Source organism: Rhopalosiphum maidis, chromosome 1, assembly GCF_003676215.2.
Source record: "Rhopalosiphum maidis isolate BTI-1 chromosome 1, ASM367621v3, whole genome shotgun sequence".
NCBI lineage: Eukaryota > Metazoa > Arthropoda > Insecta > Hemiptera > Aphididae > Rhopalosiphum > Rhopalosiphum maidis.
The window spans coordinates 33013338-33034524 of NC_040877.1; the positions used below are offsets into that span (position 1 = coordinate 33013338).

The 21187-nt window shown below is 38.6% G+C and overlaps 1 protein-coding gene across 2 annotated transcripts in view; it reads right to left on the reverse strand.

Annotated features, from left to right (window-relative positions):
• LOC113548322 (neurogenic locus Notch protein) overlaps positions 1-21187 on the reverse strand; it is a 48735-nt gene that overhangs the window by 13715 nt on the left and 13833 nt on the right. For both annotated transcript variants that reach the window (XM_026949139.1, XM_026949140.1), the window contains exons 3-8: positions 10584-10861; positions 8526-8724; positions 6281-6414; positions 3120-3476; positions 2810-2965; positions 1381-1563 (exon numbers count right to left, since the gene is read on the reverse strand). In XM_026949139.1, coding sequence (XP_026804940.1) covers positions 1381-1563; positions 2810-2965; positions 3120-3476; positions 6281-6414; positions 8526-8724; positions 10584-10861 — 1307 coding nt within the window. The remainder of the gene's footprint in view (positions 1-1380; positions 1564-2809; positions 2966-3119; positions 3477-6280; positions 6415-8525; positions 8725-10583; positions 10862-21187) is intronic.

Here is a 21187-nt window from a genome sequence, read left to right on the forward strand (position 1 = left end):
TCACGCGAGATCTGAAAGATAAAGAGAGAGCCGTCAACGGAGCTTTTGTGAGTACCGGTTAGTTTGCTCGCTGCCGCCGACAAACGCGAGCACAAAAGCAGTCGGGCACGACCCGTGTGACGGACGTCGCTGCTCAACCGAAACGGGAAATAATATCCTCTGGAATAGCCACGCGAAAGACTTGAGTTTTTGCCACTATCTTACCGATGACGGTTTGCTCCGTTGTTAAAAGCAAAAATGACAAGCGACGATGACGTTGAAGAACGCATACAACCGCGGGTCGTCCATCGACTTCTCTTGCACTAGTCAATCCGTCACCCCCAAATCTTTTTTTTTTTTTTAAGCAAATACCTAAATTATCTTCTTCCTCATTGTCCCATCACAATATCTCTCATTCTCTATAAAACGTAGTAAAAGTTCCTACAACTTAGATGAAATTTCAACGACTCTGATACACCTACAGTTGAATAATTATGTACAATATAATAATATTCCTCGGACAGCGGATTAAAAATTGTTTTCGACGCATATGTATAACGTCTAATTATTTTTAAGCGAGCACATGACGTCTGTCTATAATTCCGACATAATACAACGACCTCTATACACAACGCAACTGCAATTACTATATAGATAAGTACACGCGTAATACGACAGACATGTTATATTTTCTAATAACCGTAAATTATCAAATTCCTAAATTAACTATTGCATTTAAAATATATTATATACTTAATAACCAGCTATTGTTCCCACGCTGTATTGTTGTTAAATCTACCTATACCAATTGATTTTGAAACCATTGCGCAAAATATAAATAAATTATATATATAATTTTTGAACCATGATATTATGTAAATCAGGAACGTGAATCATTTTTATTATATTTTTTGTTAACAGTTTTTATTACGCACTGACGTATAAATAATAATAAAAAAATAAATAAAGAATTCCGCGAAATCACGTTTGCATAGATTATCACCAAGATAGTTCAAAGATAAAAATTGTCACCTCATCAGATGTAAAAAAAATATTATTATATATAAATATTCGTATAATCATCCATCACGTTACTATAGTATTCGAGCACGGAGGTAAGTTTTTTGATTCGTAAGTAAATTATAGTATAGCGTACGGTATATTACAATATGATTATTATACAATATTTGTTAAGATTATCCGTTTACGTAGATTAGTTTTTATCTATAATACAAATTAAAAAGACGATAACTATATTATAAAAGACGTATTTTTTAATAGGAATCTTTAACCTGCAGTATGTGTAACAGGAAAAATAAAATTAAGACAAATGAAATGGAAAGAATAAATTGATAACACAATGATATATCACGCTAGAAATGTATTATAACAAAAGTTTACCTGGCATGCACACGCATCGGAAAGTTCCAGGGTCGTCAAGGCAGGATCCTTCATTTTTGCAGGGATGCGAGTCGCACTCATTCACATTGGTCTCGCACCGCGGCCCTGTAAAACCTTGTGGGCAATTGCAGGCGAACGATCCGGGAGTGTTGACGCAAACTCCATCGTGTTCGCATGGCGATCCTGTGTAGAGAAAAAAATAAAAATAATTTATATTTTATATTTTATTAACAACTCAGTGAGGTGTACAAAATACAATAGTGTGACGAGTGAAAACGATCCGTCGCCATCGCCACAGTCGTAGAAGAGAGGAGTTATATAACAAGACAGTGATGAAAAATCGCTCACCAACTCACCGGCGGCGGCGGCCGAAAATCTATTACAATTTTTAATTGACTCGTTAACAGAGGCGTGTGCGCCGCTGTTTGTTCACTTGACAATTTAAAAAGATGACTACGTCTTAATTACAATGTTTCATGAAGTGTAATCTATCCACAGAACGTACACCATATTCATACCACTCTCTTTCTTAATCTTTCGTTCTTCCTTTTTAACTCTCGGTTACCGATGGGCATGGCCGCTGACCGTACGGTCAATCGCCGACAGTCCTCTCATCTCCTCCAGCCCAATACAGGTTCACACACACTCAATCTTTCTGTTTCCGGACGTTAGAATGGCCCTGAAACGTCGTGGAAAACACGAATCGTGTACACGAGCAAGTGCGGACTTTAATACTCGTATATGTAGAGATAAAGATCGCAACAATGTCCACACGGTCACCAATATTATCGGTCTGACCGGTTAAAACCATGTTTGCCATCTTCCATACAGGTACCTATATGCATACACACGGACACACATGTACACGTGTCTGGTTTACTATACGGCCGTACACCGCACTCGGAGATACGAACGCTGTACATAGTGTCAACGGTGTCAACTATAAAGCTGGAAACCGCTGGCGTTACGCGATAGCTGTACGTAACCATTTTAATTACCGGTCTCTTATCCAAGATAATCTTTCCCCTTATCCCCCACAATCAAATATAACACGCACGCCATGGGAACAGGAAGCCGGTAGGCTATTGTTCGGCGGCTTGGATAATGGGGAGTAAATAAGAGAGAGAGCACGACCGGGCGACAGGACGGGGGGGGGGGTCGAAAGAGAAACGAAGACATAATGAGAGAAAGAGAGCAAAAGAACCCTGTGTCGATGGTGTGGATTACAAGAATAGTACAAGAAGTAGAAGAAGAGGTAGCTGTTCTTTTCGCCTCCATCCTCCCTCAACAGAGACGGCGGTATGTGTGGTTTTATGTTGTAGAAATGCGATAGTGTGGGAATTTGTGATTTCAGCGGAGGATTCGTATTATATTATATTATTATATTATATGTACGTGGTTTTATTATTATTATTATTATTTATCATACCTTGTTCACATTCGTTGATGTCTTCGGAACAATCGATTCCTTTGTAGCCGGAAGCACACGAACAAGTGTACGAACCATTGATCGGACTTGTGTCGCATATGGCATCGGTGTGACACGGGTTAGACGTGCACGCGTCGTCAAGGTGGCACAGGAGACCTGCGAAAAACGCAAAAATTTTGTGATAAGTCATTGCGCAAAATTATGCATAGATGACAGACAGATTACTATACACCGTTACTTGTATAACACTATGCAGTCTATAATAAATACAACGGATACCCGTGATCTACAAAATGATCGTATAACTCACCGGTCTTGCCGTACGTGCACTGGCAATGGAAGCTGCCAACTCGGTCGATACAAGTGGCGCCGTTGAAACAGGCAGCTCCGGCGCAATCGTCAATGTTTACCGAACAGTCTTGTCCGGTCCAGCCGTTTACACAAATACAATTGTACGATCCCAGCGAATTGGTACATGTCGCGCCGTTGTGGCAGACGCTGGGCCGCATGGCGCACTCGTCCACGTCCATCTCGCACGACTCACCCGTCCATTGGGCCGGACACGAGCACGTGTAACTGTTCACGCCATCCACGCACGAGCCACCATTCAGGCAGGCGTGCGGTATACAATCGTCAATGTTTTCCTCGCAATTTTTGCCCCGAAAACCTGTGGAAAACGAAAAAAAAACATATTAAACAAACGCCCGATATTTCGATTAATCAGTAAATTGATTTAGAGAATCTCGGTACACGAATAATGGCATTCATTGTTTATATACCAACCCCTAAAAATTCGTCCATCTGTCAATTCACCCCTCCCTATACCCCGAACATATCATGAGAAACATCTAAACTCGGGCCAAGTGACTTTTCAAAATCCTTATCTATATGTACAGCAAAGCCGACGACAGACATTACAGCATATAATAGATATGAACACGACGACGGAGCGTAATGGATCGCTAAATAATATGAAGAGGTGCGGTATATGTAATTCATTATGCGTGTAATAATTATTATCAAATCGATCGACAACTATATGGTCAGCACGTCGACACGCAAACATTGCTCTGTGTCGTCGAGTCGGCGCGTAGGTGGGCGAAACCGGTGTGCGTGTCCGACGAGTGTAAAATATTATCATTTTATATTAAATATGTTTTAGGTGTATAATATATATATTTAATGTGGAGCGAAGGATAGAACGACTGATCTGCATAAAATCGGTATTTTATTTTCGGCCGTCGAACGTCATTATACCTGGTGGAAACGCGTCCGACGGATTTCGTTTCGTTATTTTTTTTTCACACGAGCAAATCTCGTTCGCTCGAGCCCGTCGATACACCACACACCAATTGATAATAATATTATACATATATTATGCGTGAAGTGGCTGTGCGTACAGCATATATATATACGAATAGAATATTATTATTATAGCGACTACTGTGGCGCAGTGGAATTGGACGAAAAAAAAATGCGTGCGGCGTCGAGTCGGTCCGTTAGACGGGTGTCGGACGGAAAGCATTTAAAAAAAAATAGATACAAACGTAGGTAGGTATATATATGTACGCAGATATATATTATTATTATTCTCCGGTCACGATTACCGCGATAAAAACTCGACAGATCGGCGGGCGAGTCGAATCGGATATAATATTATAATGTGCAGCATAATATGTATGGGCGAGGGCTCGGGCGCGTGTTCGTAAGGTAAAGTATATATAAGGCGTAGGTATATACCGCGGCTAAAGCGATCCGTTAGCGGACTCTGACACGGCGGACAAAAGGGGCGGTGGCGAGGCGGTACGTATACGAATGGCTTAATAACGTCGTCGACAGATGTGAGACGATATTACATTATGCGAGCGGTTTCGTGAGATGCTGCAGCGCGTTACACAGGCGAGACGCGTTGCTGAAAGATACGAGACCGCCCGAACCGTCAAAACGCTCAGTCGTCGCTAGATTGACAGGGCACGAGAGATCTCGTAATGCACTTGTTTATGTGATGTGTGTGTGTGTGTATGTGATCGATCGTAATGGAAAAATATACATATTATTATTAAATTTCGATCGACATCGCGCGAGCTAGCAGTTGAACAAACACTGCTGACTTTGCGCGGACGGACGGGTCGCGCTCCACTATTTTTACAACTCGAGTATATATCATTAATCTCGTCCGACAGTCCACAAAACTAATGGCCGATGGCACTGTAACTGACGTAACGCGAGTTAACCCGGGATGTATATAGTTTTACGGGTACGATGTAATATTATAATATAAGTGCCGACGACGCGACGAACTATTTCTTTGTAGCCACTGAATGAAGAAAATGAATTACATTTTACTTCTATTTTCGTTCATATTCTTCTCGCGGTTTACGTTTATCACCGAATTTTGTTGTCTATTTGTTTTGTAAAACACCCACGCGGTCGATTTTTCGTTCTCAAGTCATTTGGTTTTGACATTCGAGCCACACGTCAATTGAAATACCGTCGAAGGATATAATAAGAATGATAAAATTCGGGGTCAACGAATTCACTATACCTATCTCCCACCAAATTAATCGCCTCTGAGGTGGTTGTCAAATGTATATTGTGACAAAACCGGTAACACGGAAAAAGTGCGAATATTTTTAACATTTATTTTAATGTAAATATCGCGTGTTCTAGATATTGGTATATAGTGTGGGTTAAAAAAAAATTTAATAATAAAATCAATTCTAATGACCTCTCAAAAATGTCGTCAGCTATTAATTCCCATGGACAGTCGTCTGATAGCCAGTATTTTCCCACGAAACCGTTTGCCGGCAAGATAACGTAACCACACACAACTTCCGACAAATATCCACATTATTGGCGATTAAAAATTAAATGCAACCGCTAAAGCCGGAAACTATTTGGATAATAAAGTAATAATATATTATCAATCTCATTTTTTTTTTTTTAGTCTCATCGTGCGAAATTCGTAAGGTACATTTGTGCGGATACGTGGACCTCGATAAAACGATAAATCATCAAATAGCGTAATGGTTAAATAACACGTCAATATAGACGATAATCAATATTGTGAATTTTTTCCTTCCTTTTTTCGTTTTGTTACTCACCCACCCATCGTGTAGCTATATCATTCATTCATTATAAACAGATAAATAATTTGACGTCGATCGGTACACTGATGATGTCTGTACAATACTATTATTTATATTGTCCACTGGACGTGTCCAAGACATGTTTGTCTCGTATTATATTCCCTGGGATATTTAGGGGTCATTGTGCGTGCATATGTGTACCTCAACACAAGTAACAGAAGAACCCCCGTTGACTAAACCATAGTAAATATCATTTATAAACAGAGATACCTAAAACCGGGTCGTTTTCACATGATCAGAACATAGTTAATATTACGTATTTCGGTCGAAGACACACACATTTATATTATGTATTATATATTATTAGGATAAATGATCGTACCAGACTTGCACTTGCACTCATAATTGAGATCGTCGATCTGCATACACCTTCCGCTGTTCATACATGGCGACGGGTCGCACGGGACGTATACCATCTCGCAGTTCTTGCCCGTGTAACCTGGTTCGCAAATACACCTAAAACCAGAAATACAAGTTAAAGTTGTGTTTAATACATACATTATACATCAAAAACAATAATTCATTTTACACAGACTTTATTCCGATTTATCACTTTATAACTCGTCAGTTATGAGCTCAAGACTTAAACCATGTGTGTTTAAATTAAACATATACTATATATTTATACAATCGTTTGAGTAAAAAGCATATTATACAGACTTTTTCACTATCGGATTGAAATGAATAATACTTTAATTGCTATATAAAATGTTTACAACCTATATAATAAAGCATCATTATTAATGATACGATGAAATATTTCATTTTAAATACCAAACTTGAGTGCCTACCTACTTATTATTTTTAGTCAAATTTAAATCAGATACTTTAATTTACATTATAATTTGTTATATTGTAATTTATTAAGGTAACAATAGACCATAAAATTAGGAATTCTTGACGGAATGTAGTTATTATGTAATTACATGCATAGTTTTTCCCAACAAAAATATTAAGAGCAATTAATAGTAATAATAGAGTATAAATATTACTACGTAAATACTTTTAACGCCTTCGCAAAATTCAGTATTTATAATACATTTTTTTCTTCTTTTTTACGGAGAGGCGAGTGTTTATTGTTGGTTAACTATGTTTTTTTCGTATTATATGATAGAACAACATGGACCCGAGACAATGGGCCAATTGTGTATAGTCGCACTGAATGGTTGTTCCTAGCTAAAAAATCGTGTGAACCAAAAAACGAAATAGTATAAAAAAACTAAAAAAATTATCGCTCGCTTTTGCACACAAACAACAGTTTTACAGTATTGTGTACGAATTTAGCGTGGGCGGCTATTTCTTATCTTTTGGTATGACAAACAAAGTAAACAAAAATTTAAAATAAAAACAACACACAATCACAGACATAATATTACACTATATAGTATACACTGTTAATTGTCCCACGACAATGTCCTATTATTATATGCATTTTTTTCTAAGTATTTTGTTATATTTTTCAAAAACGGTACAGACGTTCACCTATGACCTAATTCGATGAAACCCAAGCAAAGCACATAAACACGCCAAAAACGTCAGTACCGACGACATGGAAATTTTGCAAGAACTACATACATTCATAATTATATATGTGTATTGTGTATGTGTGCATGTGTGTATGTGTGATCAGTGAACCGGAACGCGTGCGTGTAAAAGATTAGATGACCGAAGTCTAGACAAGATCGCGTGCTCTATCGTTTTTATTATATTTTATTATTATTGGCCGGAGCGTTAAAATACTCGGATTTCCTGCGGGCGATTCGCGTACGCACGTCAGTGAAGCTGTTGTGTATGCTACTTTAAACGTGGTAAAATATGATGTTTTTCTTCGTGCACGAGGTATGATGTATATAATAACGTTATGTATGTATATACATATTGTTTTTAGAGAAACGGGGAAAAAAAAAATAAAAACTCGCTCGCGTGGATCATTATGCAAGTTATATGGTCAAGAACGCCTACGGAAAAGAAATAATTACACGTCCGCGGACGACTTAAAAATTATGGACCGTCGGTTTGCGTGCATTGAATTTTTTTATATACGCGCGCACTCACACATACACACGCACATAAAAACACATGCATATGCATGCGTATATAGATACACACCAGTGTTTTCATCTACATGTTTTTCATCATTTTTGATTTGTATGTTCCTACTCGAATACACATATTATAATATTAAGAATGCTTATAATCCGGTTTTTTTTTTTATTCGCGAGGAGTTTTCGACTCTAATTAACGTAATCCACCGAAATATACCGTCGACGGAGGTTATCGTCTATCTCATCGTCGTTTCAATAATAACAAATGAATGTAATATACATAAACTACCGTGACAGTATTTATTATATTATATATATATATATATATATTGTATATGCACGTTGCATAGGTATACCTACTATATGTCTAATGCTTACTATGCCTAATATTTTATTTTCAAAAATGTTAGTTAATCGTATAGCCCATATGGTGTATTTGGTGTCACAGCAACAAGACCATGAGTATAAATAATAACTAGTTTTCGAGAACAATATAATACATAATTATTATAATATACTTACGCATACGATCCATGTGTGTTGACGCATTGTCCGTGTACGCAGGGTTCGGTTGTTGAACATTCCTCAATGTCTTCAGAGCACGTTGTGCCCGTGAACCCTGGGGCGCACGTGCATTCGTAAGAATCGTCTTTAGAAGCGCATTCAGCTCCGTTCTTGCACGGTCCCGAAGCGCAATGGTCTTCCAACTCACAATTTGGTCCTAAGACAGAGAAAACCAATCAAAACGTTAATCGAATATAATTCAAAAGGTTATAACTTACAGTTGTAGACATTTTACACGATATAGTTTGGTGTGTTAAATTCAGTTATTCAAAACGTAAGCCCAACCAGTTAGACGAAACTGGTCAGTGATCAGTATAATATACATAATATTATTATGATGGTAAAAAATTCAGTTAATACGGAATTTCAAATTTTTAATTAATTAATTAGGTACCTATAGGCTGTATGATTCATTTTTATGGGTAACTGTATAAGTTGTTTGCTATAAAAAAAACTCAAAATATTAATTACGAATTTCCAATAAATCATAGACTAAATAAATTTTTAAAAAAAACAGGAAGTGTGTAGTAGAATAAAATTTGCAACTTTATACGACAATGTTTTTGTATTATATCCGAGAACATCGATATTCATTAACTTATATTTATTATTTACATGTCCTCGGTGACATTGTATAATCGAGAGCCATTAAAACAAGTCGCTGTGTGATGTACTCGTTTTATATATTATGTTATACTTAATATCTATCCGGTTATGAAGTGCCAGATTAATGACTTGGACTAAGTTTTCATAACGCACTTTATACAAAATTGGACTATAGTTTTATATTTTGTGTCGTAGAGAAAGTCGGCAGGCTTTGTTGTAACACATCGTCAAACTGTAAACAAATCTCAGACGAGAAAAGAGGATGCGCCGGGCAAACGCGGACGGTCATCGCTCATTAACATATTACGCCCATAATATTATGTAGATAGGTATACCCGTGTCGTAGGGTCAGCATCAGACACGTTACATAACCGCAAACGCACACATACGGCGAACGCCCGTTGACTAATATCCTCGTTTGCGTAAAATAAACGCGGTCAAACCTCCCCACTCCGGTAAGGGTTGACCCGCGCAGAGAGCGGAACAACGTAAATAAAAAGTGTTTTCGCGACGAGTACAGATACACGCCGCGGGCACGCAACACACGATCGTGAAAATCGATTACGCTGGAACTCCCGGGATGACGGTTAAACACATAAAAATAATAGCAAGTAGAAGTAGAATCGTCATGTGCGCGCGCGGTCTTGTTGGAAAAAAAATAATAGAAATAACAGAGAAGAATGACCGACGGTATAACACGGCGGCCGCGGTGACGACGACGGAGGCGTAACGACGTTGTATGTACACGTACAATTTGTTAGCTCGTCGCCGCCACGCAATAAAACGTTGCACACGATATATATTTTATAATATATAGATAGATAGATAAAAAGAGAGAAACTGCCGTCGCTACGTTGTACGGTGCGAGTTTTATCGGGAGGAAAAAAGCCGTGTTCACGGAATGCTTTTTTTTCTGTGCGTACACAGATGCTCGCTATTATTTTTTTTTTTTTTTTATTGTTTTTTTCTCCGAGTCTACAAAACGATCATCTTCTATACCCTGATCGGCGGTCTTCGTTTCCTATAATACTATAATAGTATAATACATTAATACCTCTCAATGCCTACAACATATCCCGCGGATAACCGATAAAACATCAACGGGGACCTCTATAAAAATCGACTTGAGATCTATATTATTATAAAAATCGGATGACGATGACGTGTAACATAATAATGGGATATAACGGTATTTCGGGGCGGACCCGAGTCTCGGGTCCACCCCTATTCGCGCCCGTGCGTGGTCCAGATCGACGATCGGGCGGGAGCGTATGTATAATATGATGGTATAATATACTTCTCGTCGCAATGTGGTAATTTTTACTTAAGCCATATAGTTAGGACTATAAGTTTTAACTATTATTTAAAATACAGTGTTAAATCGACGATACAATATCGCAATATGCATACCTGTAAACCCAGGAGCGCAGTTGCACCGATGTTCCTTGATGTTGTGCAGCCAACACGTGCCACCGTTTTGGCACGGCTTCGAGTCGCACGCGTTCGATATGGGTATCTCGCACAGGGACGCGGTGAATCCCAGCGGACACTGGCACGAGAATCCGGGCGGAGAATGTGGCGACACTTGCGTGACAGCGCATGTTCCGGCGTTTTGGCATCGGGGCACGGGACCCGTGTGGCAGGGGTTTTTCCATTGACAGTAAGGTCCGACAAACAGTCCAGTACAGCTGCAAAAATAGACGAAAAAACACACGTTTAGCCGGGTTGCGTCGATACAAATAACATCTTAATATAATATGATAGATATATTATTATAATATCACAGTTAATTTTCCGGTGCGTTCCGTTTTCCCGAAAGCACCGGCCATCATTATACCGCGCGTACCCACTACGGTATTATGACTATATCTCGTTTCATGTTTACGATACCATATAAATTCGCTTGTAAGTGATCTATATACCGTCCACCCGAAAGACGGATTTCTCTCACGGTCACCAAATGACGTGGGCAAATGTGTTTTTCATTAAATCGAACGTTGGAATAAGTCCTTCGTTCTCAACACGCAAAATAGGTTCAAAAATGCTACCCGACGAGTACATCGTTCACGAATATCGTATAACGTAATATATGAGAGAAGATCGTTCTCAAAGTTCACACTTTCGGTAAACGCTGAACGCGTACCGCACGGCGCATAACGACACAAATCATATAATATCGGTATTATTGTGTTTACGACAGGAACAACGATAGCGGATAATAATACGATATACTATAATATTATAATTCATGTGATACCGTATACGCGGTACATCAACCACGCGTGTGGTGGAGATACAATATAATACCCAATGGCGTGCGGGTGTGTGAGTATGTGTCTGTTTGTATGTTTGTATGTGTGAGTTTGTGTATGTGTACATTACACACACGTATATTATATCGGCCGCCCGGAGCACGTTCTGATACGCACTCGCTCGTGTGCGTGCGCGTGTGCGTGTGCGAGTGAGCGCGCGCGCGCGCCAGCGTTGTGGACAAGGAGCGGTCACGAGATGCCGAGATAAATAAAATATTATACGCGGCGACGCAGGGCGAGGCGAAGACCACTGGAAATATTGTTTAGAACAAAAAACCAGATCGTATCTCCGACCATAATATTCGGATTCGGTCGACCGGTTCCACGGCCGCCGCAGAGAACCTTACCGCGTCTACCTCCTATATGTGTATAATAGTATTATATACACGCGGTGGATCACCTGCGGGCGACTCGCGCATTCTCTCTCTCTCTTGCTCGCTCGCTCGTTCCCTCTCTTTCTGTCTTATTATTATTTTTATTATTATTATAATCGCGACGCATCGTTTTGTATGGGTTCGTGAGGGTTTGCGGAACACACACACACGCACGCACACACACACACAACCCTCACGCGCGGTATATTATACCCGGCGACCGAGGTTTTTTAATACTTCACGTTCTACGTCTGCATACCCACACATATTAGGTATATAGCATGGTAAATGTAAAGAACCTAAATCATTCTTCGTCGTTCCGGGTTAAAGTGGGATTTCGAAACGATTAAGTATATAGGTGTAAACTATGTACGTCCTAAAATGTATATGATACATTGTATACGTTTAATATGCAGATCACAGATGGCAAAAGTCGTATGATATTCATGAGATTTGCAGCGCGAGAAATACAGGTACGCGATAATAGAAAAATACATAATAAGCCTCGACGGCATAAGGTATACATAGGTAATATATATATATTATATATACACCATCGTGTGGGTACAAATGAAGAATGATGTATAGTATGATACTTGGTAGCTGATAGGTAGCAATAGCACGGTATACTACCGACAAGACGAAAACGAATTCGTTTCCGTTGTGTCGTTAAACACAAAATCCACACTGAAAGCACACTGGCTGACTGTTTTGTCCATTAGCCTTCGGGCGGTCTCGTAGGTAACTAATATATTATTTATTCCTCTTTCCCATTCTCGTTTTGTCGTCAAACCTAGGCCTGCGGGTCGGATTACCGAGCGGTGGCTCGCGCGTTAATGGATTGTTTCACCGACCGTGAAGAGAAATACGATAGAATAGAGACGACGTCCGACGGCCGAATGAAACAGCCTAATGATGCCGAGCCTAATATTTTAACAACAACATACGATATTATATATATTTATAATTTTTATATTTTCATCTCCCTCTTCCTCCTCATTCCGCGCGCGAGCCAGGGCGAGGCGCACGCACATCCAAATCGTAGCGTAGAAAAATTATTGTGCTTGGTTTTGAACTCGTTTCGACAACGGCCGGAGACTTAAACGCACACTCATCGTCGTCGGCAGTCGGCATGATATCAAAACACAATCCATCTGGGTATAGTTTTTTTTTCATCGCACCTCGCCCGTGCACCACCTGTTATTATTTTATGACACTACGACAACGACTACGAAGCACGGGTTAATACAAGTAAAATGTATAATAATGTATAATATACATGTATACAGGGCGCCGCGCCATGTAAAACGAGAAACATTCCAATAACAATAATGATCGGTCAATAATAATATACATATAGGTTCATCGATTTATATATATATATATATGATACAATATTTATAGTGTATAAACAGAATAATATATAGCCACCTGTCGATTTCCATGTATGATACGAATGATACGATGTATCTATATTTAATATGTATTATATTGTATATACATATTTTGAATTGACACTCGTGCTGTGCACAAGAGATTATATTATATTATAGTATATGTATTTTATAGTGTTTATATACATAAAAGTTTTACACTATATCATCAGACAACCCTCGTTTGGCAATATATACCTAATATAGATGATATTAGTTACAGATCGACGACGTCATACGTCAGGTCGTAACTTCTAATAAATTAACGATGCGACAGGGTGAAAGAAGTGTCCGCCGACAAGAGTTAGCGTTCCCGATAATCAATTCCAACGCGTAGTCTTTCAACAAATATATATATATGCAAGTATAATGTATATATAATAATATACACATCCTTAATCCAAACACTCACACATAGTCACATAAACATATTATACATACACACACGCCGCGACCAGACGTCACTGATGGCACTGCCCAGTCTCGACGACAACCGGACGCCCTCTGAATACGAAATCACCTGCGCATACCCATAGGTGCCGTGCAATAAACGTATACCTAGTACGAACGCAATATACGACGACGTACGAGCGACGAACGTGTACGACGCCAATTTGTTACACACACACACACACACACATTTACAGTATATATATTTACGTACGAGAACATTAAATCACCCCACACGGGCGAACACCGTAAATCCCATAGAGCTCGGTACGATATGCAAAATACGCGCCCGCATGATTATTCTACCTACATGAACATATTACGCATAATATAATATAATAGTATATATATATATATATATATACATATAATATATTGTACTGCTGCTGCACGGTTACAAAAACCGGAATCCGCGTGTGATGATGTCCCTCGACGGTGCGTATAATGTCTCTCCTCCGGAGTCGGCGCGAATTATCGATAGAGAGTGCCGTGTACATAATATAATAATATAATAGTCGTTACTCGTTTAGCGATCTTTGTGCACATTCGAAATGCCGCAATCGTACGCCGTGCCTCGTGCATGTTTCGCATATGTTTAGCCGCTCGCATTTTTTTATAATATAATATACCTACTATTTTACCCGATATATATTATTCATCACGCACGAACGAGTGCGCGTATACCTCCGTAGCATACATATGCAGGTAAACTGCCCGTACGTTAAATAAACAAAACCTCCATTACAGATTTATGACGGTTATACCTACGATGTTTGCATTGAATTTCAATAAACTCGACGTGTGCACCACCGTCGTTATAATATTGTATTTGACGTCGCGTTTATAAAAAAAATATCGAAAATATTACGTAAAATATCGTTCGCTAACTTAGTTGGACACGAATGCCGCCGACGTGCTGCATAGACGCGCTTATACGCGTACAACTGCAAGATCTTATTATATACCCGCCATCGGTCAGTCGCCGTTATCGGTTCGTTGGTGGCGCAGAAGCGCATATGGTCGAATTACATTTGACTCGACCGACTGAGCGGCGCGCGCTGTGACGATGTAGCCCGAAGCGCCCAAAAACAAAAAACGGCTGTCACAGTCCGTGTATTACAACGGATTAAACGGTCGGTAATATTTCGACCACATGTCTCTCTACGCAGTGTACGCGCACGATGTACTATCGGGCGGCGATCGCGATGCGCATATAGTAGGGCCTACATTATAATGCGGCGACGTGCAAATAATATTATAACCGTCATTTATTTCCCAGTGCGTTTTACTCGCCGTACAGCATAATATTATAATATGCATACATAAAACGTCATAATATTAAACCGCCAATTTTCCCGAAGACCAAAAATATTTATACAAAAAAAAAAAGCCACAGTCGCCAATTAAGTATTGGAGGGGACAGGGGGACGGCCGGTGAGCGAAAAATTACGGGTGGTGGGCGTGGCCGACGGTAGAGCTAGCGCGAGCCATTCGTAAAATGGGAAAGAAACAGCGCGCGCCGTGTACTGCACATCTCCAGCCCGCGCTAGGTCAAAGTACCCGGACGGCGGCAGCGGCGGCGGCGGTCCAAGAGACCTTCGGGCTCCCGGTATTGTACCGCTGCCACTATATTATTATTAGCATTCTTATGCTATGGATACAATATAATATAATGTACACGCCTCCGGTTCGTTGACGTCTTCTACGTTTATACGCACGCAAAGTAAAAAAAAAAAAATAAATAAATATGTCCACGGGCCACCGCGTGTAGTACCCACCTATAGTATATCTAGCCTAGTACCTATATATAGGTTTATTATTATTATTTTCGTATATAATATTATACATAATATAATATATATATGTACACAATGATGGTGTTCTATTGTTACAACACACGGTTATAGTAATATATCACATATTATTATTATTATGCTATAGGTACACCGCTGCAGTGCCTGCGACATATTACTATTATTGTTATTATACATTGTGTTCGGCGCGGTGCAGCGTGCAGTATGGGTTATTATCATTACAAGAGTTTCGGTATTGCACTTCGGCGGCGCGGCGACACCGGCGGAAAACGACACACTATCTGGGCATCGCGGTCGTCGTGCTGGCTCATTAGGCATACGACAATCAGCCACCGCGTGTGTAATTGCATTTACATGGCCAATTAATTAATTAACCGGCGGCGGCGGCGGCGGCGGCGTACCGAACGCATAATAATAATATACGGAACGCGGTGCAGCGCGCGTTCCGTCGTGACAAATACTCTCGCGTGACAGATGCTCGCCCGTTGATAAGCGACAACAATAATAATAATATATTATTATAAACAGTACAACCGCCGCCGCCGTCACACAGCGGTTACCTGTGCGCATATATACATTGCACGTCGTCGTGTGCGAATAAAATATAATATACGCGTTTCCGGAGAGTTTGCATCGGCGGCGGACGACGACGACAACGACGATGATAATAATAATATAACACACGCGAGCACACGATATTATAATGCGGGCGACGGTCGGCGAATCGACGCACGAGACTCCTCCGCGACGGTATATATATCGTCGCCGCGGATACGGCGCGCGGAACGATAATAACAGGAGAGAAGGGTCCCGGCCGGTCGAACGTGCGCCCCCGGAGGAGACCCGCCGATCCGCCGCCTCCGCCTCACCGACCTCTCGGATGGACCGCGTGCGCCGTGCTATATCATTACGGGCCGCGACGGCTAACCGATCATTTTCCTATGCCAACCCTGCGTTCTCGTAATCGTCTCTATGCGCTGTTATATTATTATTGTTGTTATTATTATGCCGTACACGCATACGCGCGGTTCGAGTCCGACTGGAAGCTATGTAATAATAATATTATTATTATTATTATATTATGTACCAACGAATCGTTAAAGATAAACGCGCGGCGAAACGGTCGCGTCCTTTCTCTACGCGGGCTGTATTAGTCGTCGACACGGGTAAACCTCCCGTGTGCTAAAACCCCTGATTATATACGAGCCGCGAAAAACGTTTAAAATAAAGTAGAGATTGTCAATGATCTACAGAAACAAATTTTAAAGCTATATAAAATCTAATTTTGAAAAAAATCTTGGTCGAAATTCAATTACAGTGGAACTATTGTATAGATCATAGGTTCCCAAAGTGGTCTATATCGACCCCCTGGTCAGCACTGTAGTCTACGAAAAACATCTAGATAAATTTGTAAAAATTTAATTTTAGGGGTCTACGAAAATGGAAAAAGTTGGCAAGTGGTTTACGGGGCAAAAAAGTTTGGGAACCTCTGGTATAGATCGACAATGCTTTACCTCATTAGACGTTTTATTGATTTATATATGTTTTTTTATCAAGCTTCTATGTGTATCAGATTTTTTGAATGACATTTTATGTCATATTGTAGATACATTTATATAATCACATAAAAAATACTTCATAAGCTATGTATAGTAGATAACAAGTAGAAGGTTTTGTTTATTATATTTCATTAATTTAACGATATATGTGTGATCAATAGAAGATCAAATGATAGCCTTTTTTCTCAATCCAGGGACACCAAAACCTCAAAATCGAAAATTTAGTAAATAGGAAGTTTTTCGTGTCAATGACAATATTTTTGAATTATTGTTCGTCTACGTCGTTGTTACAGTATGCAAGACTGCTGCAACGTATTATAGGGATCCACGGATGAACGACGAGTTTGTCGCAGCCGTGTATAATAATATCATACGCCATCAATACACAGAATACGTGTACAACGATGTATAGTAGGATCGAATTCTAAGCACACATAGGTACCTACGGGAGATTTCGTGCGTGTACCTAACTATATTGTAAAAGACCCTATTGGTCGTTGTTCTCGATCTGATATAAAAACTTGGGGGGAGGAGGTTTTTATATTATAAAGAAGCAAGACGCGTTTTATTACAAACATCTGTCATTTTATCCCGCTGCAAACCCGCCGACGTTGTTTATTCGTTCATTTTTAATAAAGATATTGAACGTTTTACCGTACTATCCATACTCATTCATTATTTTTATACACTTGAATTTAAATCGATTCACTGTACAAACGGCTATTATTGTTCCTATTCCGAACTAAACATCTACAAGTATTTCTTAATATTTTTTAATCAGATAGATTACTAGGTGCACCTGGAGAATAACAAGTGAAAAAAAATAATTGGCCGATTTGAATACGATTAAACAACGGATATCATATTAAAATGGACAATAGTTTTCAAAACGAAAATAAATCAATTTTCCTATACTATATCTAATTCTTATACTATTACCAATAAAGTTCATCTACACATTTATACATTATGACACAGTATACTTTAAATGTATAATATTGAATATAAAACGTAAAATACCACCAGAAGGATAACGTTTTGTAATCGTTCGGATGATTGAAATTCCGGGACAATTGCTCAGTGTTGTTTTCTTTTATCGAGCTGCCGGTTTAAAGAAAGAAAAGTGGAATGCGAGATAATAATTATTGTCTGCGGACAGTGGTTAATGGATATTGTTGAAGAAGGGAAAATCGGGTTTTTTTCTTATTTCAAAACAATCTCCGACAAAGACCGTGGAGTCATGTCCGCCCGAAGGCAAATGCTCGACATCTGAAAATGTGCAGAAAACTATGAGTAACCGATAGGTAGGTATGCATTTTTATATTTGTTTTTTTTTTCATCTCGGTAACAAACAATGGACCGTCCGAAATACGAATAATAATCCCGCAGCTAAATATGTGTGAACATATATAGTACAATCGTATAATTATTATTATTATTATTATCATTATGAAGCCCTCCCCTTACATGGACTATACGCAAAATCACACATTGATATACGATATTCAAAAATTTGTTTACTGGAGTGTTGGAAAAAAAAAATCATGAACGAAAAACAGAAACGTTACAAAGGAATAATGCCGGCGGGAGACGATAAAAAACCAAAAGGTTCGTATTTATTCGACCAGAAGATATCGGATTCGAAAGGACAACCTTCGTTATATATTCAGATACGTCATCGGTAATGCGAGAAGAAGAAAACCCGTTGTCACCTAACACCATCGGCAACACGATAATTTATTACAAAACTAATATTGCTCGATCAACAAGTGGCGACACTGGGCCTAAAGTTTATATAGGTAGGTTTTTAATAGGTTTTTATTTTTGCAATGCGTACCTAAATCCTCAAAACCTCAAAATCATTATTTTTTTCCTATATTAAGAACATTTTTAAACTTTACAAAGTAGTATTTTATATAGCAATTAGTCAAATTACACAAAAATAACTGACGTATGTGATAATATTTTAAATAACATGAATCAATGTTTAACTATAACATCACACATATATACGGAAAATTTAAAATGAGTTAGAGTTAATTAATATATATATACATGTTTTATTTGAATATGTCAATAACAGTTTTTAGTAATTAAAAATTAATAAACCTACTAATCTAGCATAATATTATACTCGATATTAAATAACTTACAAATCAATTATTTTATAAAATAACTATTGTAACAATAATTATTTAATAATTCCTTAAACACGAAATCAATAATTTATCATTAATTACCGGTGTATTAATAAATTCACATTTTATTTTAGTACAAGTGATTTTACGTTTGAATATTATAATATTTCATTGATTTATATTTTTCTTTTTACCGATATAAATCATTTAAATATAATATATTACCGTATATTAATATATCATACAATCGTGTATTTTACAACGTTAACGAATCTAGGAAATATGTTTACTAAGCAGGATTTCATAAGCCTATAGCACACCCAAAACAGAGACGTGCGAAGTCTAGATGATAGCACACTTAGATATACAGATCTGAAATAAAGAAAGAACTGCAGTCCTGTAATATTACTTTCTCTTTTTTTCTGTAGCCCACGACAGATACAGAATATAAAGGATCTCGGGCAAATCAACGAATCGTGATGATCGATATGGATCATTGGTCTCGACTTTTCATAATAGTGTCATTACATATAACTTACTATATGAGAAGAATACGCGAATTGGTCGTCCGAATATTGGAAATCAACTATATATCGCTACGTGGCGACCGTCTTAAATTTCCGTTAAAATGCAAAACAGCTGCCGTTTTTGCAGCTCACCCCTTCTCCGATCTCAAAATCTTCAAAAGGGCTGCACAATGTAAACGTGGTGCTCAGTGTTACCTACTAAAAAGGGTGAAGATAGACCGGTTACTTTACTGCAAGTCTACAACCCCTATATTCTCGTATAATATCTACACACTTCGGATAAATTATCATCTGGAGCGGTAGCGGCATACATACGGCGGCGATCGATCGGACATGGCAATGATGACGCAACAGAATTCCAATGTCAAGACGATCACAATGTAAACACTGTGTGTGTTGGACTATCGAGTCTATACACTCAACATAGAAAAAACCGTCACGGTTCGAGTGTTATACGGCCAGTAAAATAGAATAATATAATATATATCCTATCGAATTGGTATAAACGCGTCGTGTGTAGTAGAACAACGTTCCACAGAGGTTAGAAGACGGACAGTGTACATCATAATTCTTGGACGTGTATGGTAGCCCATACACAATGGACGTCTACTTGGGACGTGAAAGCAGCGGTTATCGCTGCTGACGGATTAGATATTGAAATAATAATAGAACGGACTTTTGAAATACGAGTCATTGTTTTCTCAGCGACTTTACTATTATTATTATTTTTTTTTTAACTCTTCCCATGCAATAAAATAAATGTAATCCTTAAACATTTAAATGATCACATGTGCCGAACACATGCATTCGTTTATTACACGTAAAAACCGAGTAAAAAAAACCATGAGAATGAACTATGTCTTATATTATAATGAATGTGGGTGAAAATCAACACTAAAATCGTCCAGATGAGTAAGTACTAAGTAAATAAAATTGTGGTTGTTTGGGAAATAATATTTTGTGCCAAAATCAGGCACGGCCATCAATGTTTATTCCTACCCACACACCAACGATGTCCTGGTGTTCCGAGAACATTTTATAAATAATACGATACAAGTTGATAAAAATCATTTATTTCGTGGACGGCCATGTTTTTTTTAACTTTGAACGAAATTACATATTCATAAACATTATGAATTTATGATTGTCGTCCCGAAAATCCGCACGATTTATTAACCCGTCCGAGTGACTTACCGGTGGTGACAAAACAAGATAATTTTTACTCTCCAGCAACCCATCTGAAACTTATATCATAAAAAACCGGTTTGTGTCCCGTTGGGTTGCTGCCGCGTTATAGACGTTAGAGGCGCGCGCGCAACAGTCGATTTCAATAAACTTGTAATGACGACAACCAAATGATTAATGCTTCTAGATGGCCCCTGGGGATAATGAATATAAAATATAATA